Source organism: Cherax quadricarinatus, chromosome 59 (genome assembly GCF_038502225.1).
Source record: "Cherax quadricarinatus isolate ZL_2023a chromosome 59, ASM3850222v1, whole genome shotgun sequence".
NCBI classification, from domain to species: domain Eukaryota; kingdom Metazoa; phylum Arthropoda; class Malacostraca; order Decapoda; family Parastacidae; genus Cherax; species Cherax quadricarinatus.
Window position 1 is genome coordinate 11,646,853 of NC_091350.1, and position 10,639 is coordinate 11,657,491.

General features: G+C 41.3%; 1 protein-coding gene across 4 annotated transcripts in view; it reads left to right on the plus strand.

The window, feature by feature from the left end:
* Positions 1-10,639, plus strand: part of LOC128698718 (nose resistant to fluoxetine protein 6) — a 95,630-nt gene that overhangs the window by 15,315 nt on the left and 69,676 nt on the right. For all 4 annotated transcript variants that reach the window (XM_070097727.1, XM_070097726.1, XM_070097725.1 and 1 more), the window contains exons 8-9: positions 7,440-7,600; positions 10,616-10,639. The exon at positions 10,616-10,639 is cut by the window's right edge and continues 175 nt beyond it. In XM_070097727.1, coding sequence (XP_069953828.1) covers positions 7,440-7,600; positions 10,616-10,639 — 185 coding nt within the window. The remainder of the gene's footprint in view (positions 1-7,439; positions 7,601-10,615) is intronic.

Consider the following 10,639-nt stretch of genomic DNA (forward strand, 5'->3'; position numbering starts at 1 on the left):
CTTTTGAGTTCACAACACTGAACTGTTGTTAACTTACACTACTGAGAGACTTCCAGCAGAGGCGTTCAGTTCTGGCAGTGCTGATCCAGTCTTTCCTTTAACCATCTGTTTTGCTCTTAAGACTATTTTGTGTAATCAAAATTAACCATGGTTTGCTTGCGACCCTGAATATCTGAGTTCAGTTCATTAAGGTGCCTGAAGATGTACATTAAAAACAATCGTTACTTCTCCACCAGCTGTTCTTGTCGCTGGGGTAGCATCTACCTTCACAGGTTCTTCTCCAGTGATGCCAAGCTCTTGCATTGCGCTATTTTCCAAGTAAATTCGAAAGAAGCCAATGTGACTTTCTCTAAAGAAGGCGACTCAAACCTCATGTGTTTGACAGCTTCCTCTTTACCTCCGCTTGGCAGAGGCAAAGAGGAAGTTAACTAGATGTGGGAGCATTAAACTCAAATGTCACTTTAATTTCTTCTTCTGAAAGACGAGTTCGAGAAGACTTACAAGCCGTGAGAAGCCCAATGGTTTCTCTACCACAATGAACACAAATTAGAAAAAAAATGTGACGTATGTATGCATTGATATGAACCGCTACGTTGCTAAACCATTGATAAAGAAGAAGAATGTGAAATGTTGAAATAAAAACTAATATTGTGAAATCGTAGCGAGGATAAAAAAAATCAAGTGAGAACATATACACGGTGACAGGGAAAGTTTCCCAGACGTTTATTTTTCAAATAAAAAAACTTGTGGTTAAAGGACCACTTGAAAGTTAAGACACATGTGCAACATCTGGTTATCTTTATTGTAGACGTTTCGCCATCCAGTGGCTTTATCAATACAAATTGTAGGACATAATCAGAAGATAGTAGAACTATAAACAAAAGGTGAGGTAATCAATCCCTCAGCCTTGGAGTTGGTGTTGAGAGCACCGTGGTGGTGATGGAGAATCTGGAGCAAAGGCAAGGAGACTGGCGGTTATATAGGCGTCAGGGGACAGGAACGTGTAGCAGACGAGGGCATAGTTACTGGTAGGCGGGATTTCCCAGTGGAAGTAGGTCCTACCCAAAGGGATGGGTTAGTTGTAGTAGCCTTAGGTAGGACCTACTTCCACTGGGGAACCCCGCCTACAGTGACTATGCCCTCGTCTGCTACACGTCCCTATCCACTGACGCCTATATAACCGCCAGTCTCCTTACCTTTGCTCCAGAATCTCTACCACCACGGTGTTCTCAACACCAACTCCAAGGCTGAGGGACTGATTACCTCACCTTCTGTATATAGTTCTACTGTCTTCTAATTATGTCCTAGAATCTGTATTGATAAAGCCACTGGATGGCGAAACGTCTACAATGAAGATAACCAGATGTTACACATGTGTCTTAACTTTCATATTGTCGGTATTTTATACCTTTCTTGCACAAATGACCACTTCTTAGTCTTCATACTGCCATTTGACAAATAATTTAGACCTGCAGCAGCAACAAGTCTAAATTATGTCATAAAAAATATAAAAGTGAAACACCAAAGATGAGCGACAACACTGAAAAATATTGCCAAAATAACGAGTCAAAGAAACACTGAGTCTACACTGAAAACACAAGGCTTAGAGTACACAAAAAATTCACTGTAAATGTCTCACACGCGCAAATGTTTTTAAATGCAGGAAAATGTCTCTAAACAGAAAATTATTGCTGAAGTCTGGAGTGGTAGACGGGCGGTGACGGGTGATGAGGTGAAGACGTGGTCCTGTGGGCGGGTGATGATTCCTCCTACACTCACACTGTTGTGAAGAAATGCGCTTTCTAGGTGAACTCACATAACTGGCTTTATCGTTGGCGCACAGCTACAATCTCTTGACCAATTATGTGAGCCAAAGTACTTGGACCCGGTACAAGGGTGGAAAAACCCACAGGTAGATGAGGAGAGTGGGTGGCGGGTGGGTGAAAGGAGAGTGACTCAACTCGCTGGCGCTCACTGGCGCACAGTCTCACCACTCACACTCCAGGTGGCTTAACTAAGCCACACTATGCCACAGTGATGGTGAAGGCCACTCCTAGCATCCAACTGGGAGCACAAAGCGATATATGAGACAATACTTCAGAGGAACTTGCGTGGCTTACTTCTCTCTCTCAGCTGGGTTAGAAGCTGGGTTGTCATGCTGGTTTAACCCACGACAATAGCTGACTGGAAGACGTGTAACGATGCACACAGCATGAAGGAGCAGGTGGATGACAGGAGACAGGCTGGATGATAGGCTGAGGCAGGCTGACTGGCGCTCACTCCCACACACTGACTTACTGGCTGGCTTAATTGCAAAATCCGGGTCAACCCCTCGGAGATTGAAGCAATTAGCACAGGAACTAAGCCAGGAAGCTTGAAAGACGGTTGCAACTTGCTTGCAGGCTGGAGTGATACAGGGTGGTAAGCGGCTAGCTGGAGGTGGCAGACGGTTCACCTCTGACCTGCCGGCACCCCACAAACAATCTTCTAACGTCGGAAATACCCGTAAATCCACGCCCACACCAATGTCACCAATTTGTCATGTGGGTTCGATAACGTGGATGGGGTAAAAACACTCACGTAGGCTGGTTAGTACGTATAATTATAACGGAAAGTATGGGAAGCACCATCAGCCGCCCTGCCTCTCTCTGCTCTCTATCTCAGACTGACCCACCAGTGCCTAGAGCGGTGTTCAAAAACATGCTATGGTCGGCAGCAACGTGAATAACAGTCAGTGATTCACACAGACGGTTGGTAGTGAGTCATCTACTGGTAACTGGTACTACTGAGATAGCAACAAGTCTAAATTATGTGTAGATGAGACTTAATCTGTCATATTGGGAGACATAATGGCAGACAAAGGGTAATTTTTCACCGCTGCCTTCTGCCACATGTCAGTCGGTGATGAGCTCTTGGTCCGAGAAATTAAACTTGACCTCCTCTCCTTTTTTGGATCGAACTTGAATGACTCCCAAACCCCCAGGCATTCTATGACCCTTATGTGTCTAATTTATCATAATGAATAATAAACAAACGAGTGAGGCAGCCAATAGGCGTCACATACCTTCGCTACTACCATCACATGTGGATCTAACTATCTACCCTGGCTACGACACTCACATGTGGGTTTAACTACCTACCTGCCTGGAGGGTATTCCGGGGGTCAACGCCCCCCCGACCCAGTCCTTGATACTGAAGATTATTTATTGGTATACGAGGAGACATTAGTTATTCAATTTACGTGACTATTTCACCGTTTAACTCATAAAATACGCCGATTTGATATATTTTACAGTATCATATAAATCTAGGAAACTGAGTTTTGCCCCTTTCTGCAGCCACACGCCGGGTACACATTTACTTCGTCAAGTGAGAAGGCAGATATGTGTTAGTTAGATATGTGGATAGTCGTGGAGGCACTTTTCAAGGCTGCTTAAAATTCAATATACGGATTATGTTATTACACGAATAACGCTCACATAGAAAAGAGGAGCTTACGAGAGCGTTTCGGTCCGATTTGGAATATTTACAGTCACAGTGAGAGAAAAGAGTGAGAGAGCCGGTACACATAAACTTGCTCGACTACATGTACTGACTACCACTCTTTTCTCTTGATGATAATAATAGAAATGGTTGTAACTATGATCATCATTTTTAAAGGGGTGAATCGGTAAGCCAGCGGAAGGCCTCGGTCAGATAACCGAAAGCTCCAATGGCTAGTCATCATCTAACTAAAACCCGCGTCAGGAGACACTTGCCCTGTTTCCTGACAAACCTTACCTAACCTAACCTCTTTTCTCTTGGTGTGACTTTGTAAATGGTCCCAGTCGGACCGAAACGTCGTCGTAAGCTCCTCTCTCCTATGTGCAGGTTATTGTGTATTGTTACAGTCACGGTATTGTGCCTTTTTGTTCATTATATTATTAATTACTTTTGTATAATAAATTAAGGTCTGGAAAATTAAATATTTTTAAGAATCATTTGGATGATCACAATAATTGTATTCCAGAATTTGGTAAACAATGTCCAGTCACATTGACGGACGCGCGATAATCAGCAAAATTCATTCACAGATAACTGGAAATAAATAAAAATCAACATTTTAGAGCATCAGCTGGGTAAATGGTGCTGTAAACTTATTATAAATATTTTTTTTCAACAACTCGGCCGTCTCCCACCTAGGCAGGGTGACCCAAAAAGAAAATCCCCAAAACGAAAATACTTTCATCAACATTCAACACTTTCACCTCACTCATACATAGTCACTGTCTTTGCAGAGGCGCCCAGATACAACACTTATATAAAGATACAATATAAAAAGTGACCTGAAATATTATTATAAACTTCCTATGGAATATAATATCAGGGCCCCAATTATATATATACCGTCCTATTACATATCCCTCCAAACTGCTAATATCCCGAACCTCCTTAAAGTGCAGGCGCTGTACTTACCATTTCCAGAACTCAAGTCCGGCTATATAAAAATAACCGGTTTCCCTGAATCCCTTCACTAAATATTACCCTGTTCACATTCCAACAGCTTGTCAGGTCCCAAAAACCATTCGTCTCCATTCATTCCTATCTAACACGCTCATGTACGCTTTCTGGAAGTCCAAGCCCCTCGCCCACAAAACATCCTTTACCCCCTCCCTCCAAGCTTTTCCAGGACGACCCCTACCCCGTCTTCCTTCCCCTACAGATTTATACTCTCTCCATGTCATTCTACTTTGATCCATTCTCTCTAAATGACCAAACCACCTCAACAACCCCTCTTCAGCCCTCTGACTAATACTTTTATTAACTCCACACCTTCTCCTAATTTCCACACTCCGAATTTTCTGCATAATATTTACACCACACATTGCCCTTAGACAGGACATCTCCACTGCCTCCAGCCGCCTTCTCGCTGCAGCATTTACAACCCAAGCTTCACACCCATATAAGAGTCTTGGTACTACTATACTTTCATACATTCCCTTCTTTGCCTCCATAGATAACGTTTTTTGTCTCCACATATACCTCAATGCACCACTCACCTTTTTTCCCTCATCAATTCTATGATTAACCTCATCCTTCATAAATCCACCTGCTGACACGTCAACTCCCAAATATCTGAAAACATTCACTTCTTCCATACTCCTCCTCCCCAATTTGATATCCAATTTTTCTTTATCTAAATTATTTGATACCCTCATCACCTTACTCTTTTCTATGTTCACTTTCAACTTTCTGCCTTTACACACACTCCCAAACTCTTCCAATAACCTTTCCAACTTTTCTTTAGAATCTCCCATAAGCACAGGATCATCAGCAAAAAGCAACTGTGTCAATTCCCATTTTGTATTTGATTCCCCATAATTTAATCCCACCCCTCTCCCAAACACCCTAGCATTTACTTCTTTTACAACCCCATCTAAAAATATATTAAACAACCATGGTGACATTACACATCCCTGTCTAAGACCTACTTTTACCGGGAAGTAGTCTCCCTCTTCTACACACCCTAACCTGAGCCTATCCTCATAAAAACTCTTTACAGCATTTAGTAACGTACCACCTATTCCATATACTTGTAACATCTGCCACATTGCTCCCCTATCCACTCTATCATATGCTTTTTCTAAATCCATAAATGCAATAAAAACTTCCCTACCTTTATCTAAATACTGTTCACATATATGCCTCAATGTAAACACTTGATCTACACATCCCCTACCCACTCTAAAACCTCCTTGCTCATCCGCAATCCTACATTCTGTCTTACCTCTAATTCTTTCAGTTATAACCCTACCGTACACTTTTCCTGGTATACTCAGTAAACTTATTCCTCTATAATTTTTACAATCTCTTTTGTCCCCCCTTTCCCTTTATATAACTATACCTGTATGAATTTCAGTATCGTAAACACACTAGGAACAAAAGATTGTTAGGTTAGGTAAGGTTTGTCAGGAAACAGGACAAGTGTTTCCTGACGCGGGCCTTAGTCAGATGATGACCTGCCGTTGGAGCTTTTGGTCATCTGATCGAGGCCTTCCGCTGGCTTACCGGTCCACCCCTTTAAAAATTATGGTCATAATTATAAGCATTTCTTTTTTTCATTAACAGACTATGACTTTACAGCAATAGCCTCAAAATATCGCACTTTACTAAACGTACATTAAACACAATCTGAAGTCATGAACGATAAATGTGATGAACTGCAGTACAACAGAAAATCGTGGTTCGGAGAGTTAATCAGTCCGATGGTTATAAATCTGCCAGAAAACATTCCTAAGGTGAAGAAGCCACCTGAAAGACCTGGGTTATAAGAATTACAAAGGTGCCAACGTTTAAATACAGTGTGTTGGTGTCATATACAGCGTCATGTGACAGCTGTTTTTCATTATTTCTGCCTCTCTTGATAGTCCTTCTTTATTTTCCTGGTTCCTAATGTTAATAATGTGTGGAGTACCCTGGGTATGGTAACCCTGGGTATGGGTATCCAGGGTAACCATAAATGCTGCTCGTACGCTAGTACACCAAACAGGGATGAAATGAAATTAGCTTGAAAGCTCCCACACCTCCATATGTCCTCAGAACAAGAATAACACACCTAGCTTGGCTGGGTGCTTGGTTCTTGTTGGATTAGGTAGTCCTGTGGGTTAAGGCGTCAATTGGTTCTCGATCACAATGGCGGGACAGTACAACATGGGTTCGAATCCTTGGCTAGTGCAGTGATCTTATATATATATATATATATATATATATATATATATATATATATATATATATATATATATATATATATATCTATATATATATATATATATATATAGGGTTGCGAGAGAAATGTCCAGAATTCGAACCCTGAACAGAAAATCCCACTGAACCGTCCTAGTTAGGTGACTCAACATACACTGCATAAAAAAACACGGTACGGGTGCGACTCGAACTCGCGGCAAGTGAGTCGTAAAACTCCACGCCAGCGCGTAAGCCCCTGGAGCCGGAGTTTTACGACTCATTTTCCGTGAGTTCGATCCCCTTCCGTACCATGGTTTTTTTTGCAATCGTGTCATTACGACTTCATGAGTCATAATACACTGCATATCAACATTAGAATCGATGTTTTATTGTGCAGAATATAAATTATTATACATTTTAACCAAATTTAGTTCCTAAATTGCTTATTAAGGGAAAGTTAGAACTTAGTGGTGGGTGATCCAAGAGCTGTTATCTTAGTGGTGGGTGGTCCAAGAGCTGTTATCTTAGTGGAAGGTGGTCCAAGAGCTGTTATCTTAGTGGTAGGTGGTCCAAGAGCTGTTATCTCTCTCCCGGACAACAATGGCAATAAATTACTCTGACTTCCGTGGGTTATCGTGGTGGGTAATGTACACAGATGTTACTATGTATGACACTTGTACATATGTGTAGCTGTACCTAAATAAACTTACTTACAGTTAACCAAGAAAGTGGCATTTCAAGTGATCGCCAACGCAGACGTCAGCGTTGACACTTTCTTCTTCATGAGCGGCCTCCTGGTGAGCGCAGGCCTACTGAGACGAGTGACCTCCACTGGCAAGTTCAACGTGCTTCAGTACTACATCCACAGGATCGTCAGGTTAGTGAGAGGCAGGCAGGGAATAGATGCAGAGAGGGAATAGACACAGGGAGGGAATAGACGCAGGGAGGGAACAGAGGCAGGAAGGGAATAGACGGAGGGAGGGAATAGAGGTAGGGAGGGAATAGAGGCAGGGAGGGAATAGAGGTAGGGAGGGAACAGAGGTAGGGAGGGAACAGAGGCAGGGAGGGATAGAGGCAGGGAGGGAATAGAGGTAGGGAGGGAATAGAGGTAGGGAGGAACCGAGGTAGGGAGGGAACAGAGGTAGTGTCAGCATGGTTGCTGATCCCCTGTATATGTTGTGTAGCATAGCTAAGTATCAAAGTACCATCCATATGTATTATATAGACGATCCTTTGCTAGACTTAGCGGCTAACATGTGACGTCACACAGTGCTAGTGGGTGGGAGTCACCCTATCCCTCTCTCAGTTCACGGATAAACCTACAGGCAACAGGCTAGGCTGGGCCTTCCCCTCACAACTTTGCTAATATAAGTGAATACAACCCAACAGTAGGGAGGGAATAGAGGTAGGGAGGAAATAGACGTAGGGATGGAAAAGAGGTAGGGAGGAACAGAGGTAGGGAGGGAATAGAGGTAGGGAAGAATAGAGGTAGGGAGGGAATAGAGGCAGGGAGGGAATAGAGGTATGGAGGGAATAGTGGCAGGGAGGGAGAGGAAGTAGGGAGGAAGATGAGGGTAGAAATAGGAAGTAAAACAGAAGGGAGAGAGGCAAGAATGTGAGCCAGATAGAAAGATGAAAAAAATGGAAGAAAGGAAGAATTAAGATAAAAAGACGAGGAGGAAGAACTAAAGGAAAGGAGACGAAGAAGAAGGAAAAATGGCAGGAATGATGGAGTCAATCAGGGAGGAAGATGAGGAAGAGGAAGAGCAATGTAAACGAGGGAGAAGAAAAGCAAGTAGAAGACAAGAATGATGGAGCTAATCATGTAGAAAGAGGAGGAGGAGGAAAAATAATGTAAGGAAGGGAAAAGAACTTAGTGCACGAATCATTGTGCTACGTTTATATACTTACAATCAAGTATTTTATTATAATTTCGTATATATATATATATATATATATATATATATATATATATATATATATATATATATATATATATATATATATATATATATATATATATATATATATATATATATATATGTCGTGCCGAATATGTAAAACTGGTCAATTAGCAAGAACTCGTTTAAAATTAAGTCCTTTCTAAATTTTTCTCTTATACGTTTAAAGATATATTTTTTTCATTAATGTTAATTTAAAAATTTTTAATTTTGCACCAAAAGCATCTTAGAAAACTTACCTAACCTTATTATAACAAGAACAATTTATTTTAGCCTAACCCAACTAAATATGTTTTAAATTTGTTTACAATAATTTAATACTAAACAAACACAGTGAAATATATTTTTTTCGTTAGGTTCAGAATGATTTTGGCGAAATTATTGCATACACAAATTTTCACTTGTCTTATATGGCAAGATGAGCGTTGCTATTTAAGCCAAGATCGCAAGTTCTGCCTATTCGGCACGACATATATATATATATATATATATATATATATATATATATATATATATATATATATATATATATATATATATATATATACATATATTATTGTAACCACGAAAGAGTGGTATTGATCAATAACAACACTGAACTAAAAAAAAAATACCAAGGGTGGGTTTAGAACCCTGGATCAGAGTCACAAAACTCCAGACCGACGTGTTAGCCACCGGTCCAGCTAGCCACAATAAGATTCATCCAATTAGGTATATTTCTACACCATAGGACGGTTAGTATAGGCACCACTGTGGCCACAAATGCAAGTTTTTACAGAAGAATCTCTCACTAGTACGTCCGTGGCTCCCGCTAGCGTTACCAAGCTAGCTGAAGATTCGTCTGTAAAAACTTGCATTTGTGGTCACAGTGGTACCTATGCTAACCTTCCTATGGTGTATAAATATACCTAGTTGGACGAATCTTATTGTGGTTAGATGGTCCAGTGGGTAACGCGAGGGTCTGGAGTTTTGAGACTCTCTGATCGCGGGTTCTATCCCCGCCCGTCGTATGGTTTGATCCGCAGTGTGTGCATACATCCAGGACGGCCCTGCTTATACAGCGCGCCAGGTTCTGGGCTACCGCTGTAAAGTGAAACATAACTTCTTCTTTTTACTTTCAAATGCATACAAAAGCCTGACAACATGTTCATACAATCACTTATTAAGTGAACAATAGAGCTGGCCCTAAAAAATGCATATACAGTACACATATTACTTACTTTAAAATATTTTCGTCCTGATAGTGAGTGGTGAATATATTTATTGTAGGAATTCTGAATAAATGATAAATGGGTATAATTGAAAACTTCTGTAATAGCGAAATACTGTAAAGTGAAGCACTGTAAAATGGGGTCCTCCTGTACTCTGAGAGTTTACTTTCAGCCCTGCATTCTAAACTCGCGCTGTAAACACACTGTCATCATTACAAACTAAACTCACAGGGACCTGTGGAATGGGGTGGAATTAAATTTGATCCGAGTAAGAGGATAGGCTCCAACTGCTTTGATGAAAAGCCCTTCACAGCATCAAGGTATATACTCCTTGAAGAGGGAGGAAAAGGTAGCTCAAATTCCTCTGTTTAAGAGCCCCTCCCGAGCACTCTAGCTCCTCGTTTTTGTTTAATAGTCGAGATTTCCAAACCCTCATTGTAGAAAGATGCAAGTTTTATAAACCTCTACATCGAGCGTTAAAACGCTCTACGTCGGGTTTATTTTGGTATCATCTGCCAAGGATAACTAATAAGCAACTCTGGCTAGTGTCTGTCTCTATGTATATTAAGAAACAGTAAAGGCACCAGGACTGTGTCTTGGTGCACTGAACTTTTAAATTTGCTGAGCACTGTGCAGAGCGATGTGCAGTCTGGCACGTGCTGCCTCTGGACCTTCAGATTATTGTTTTTTGTACTGAATGGTGTATTTTTCTGCCAACAGACTGCTGCCGCCCATCGCCGTGAC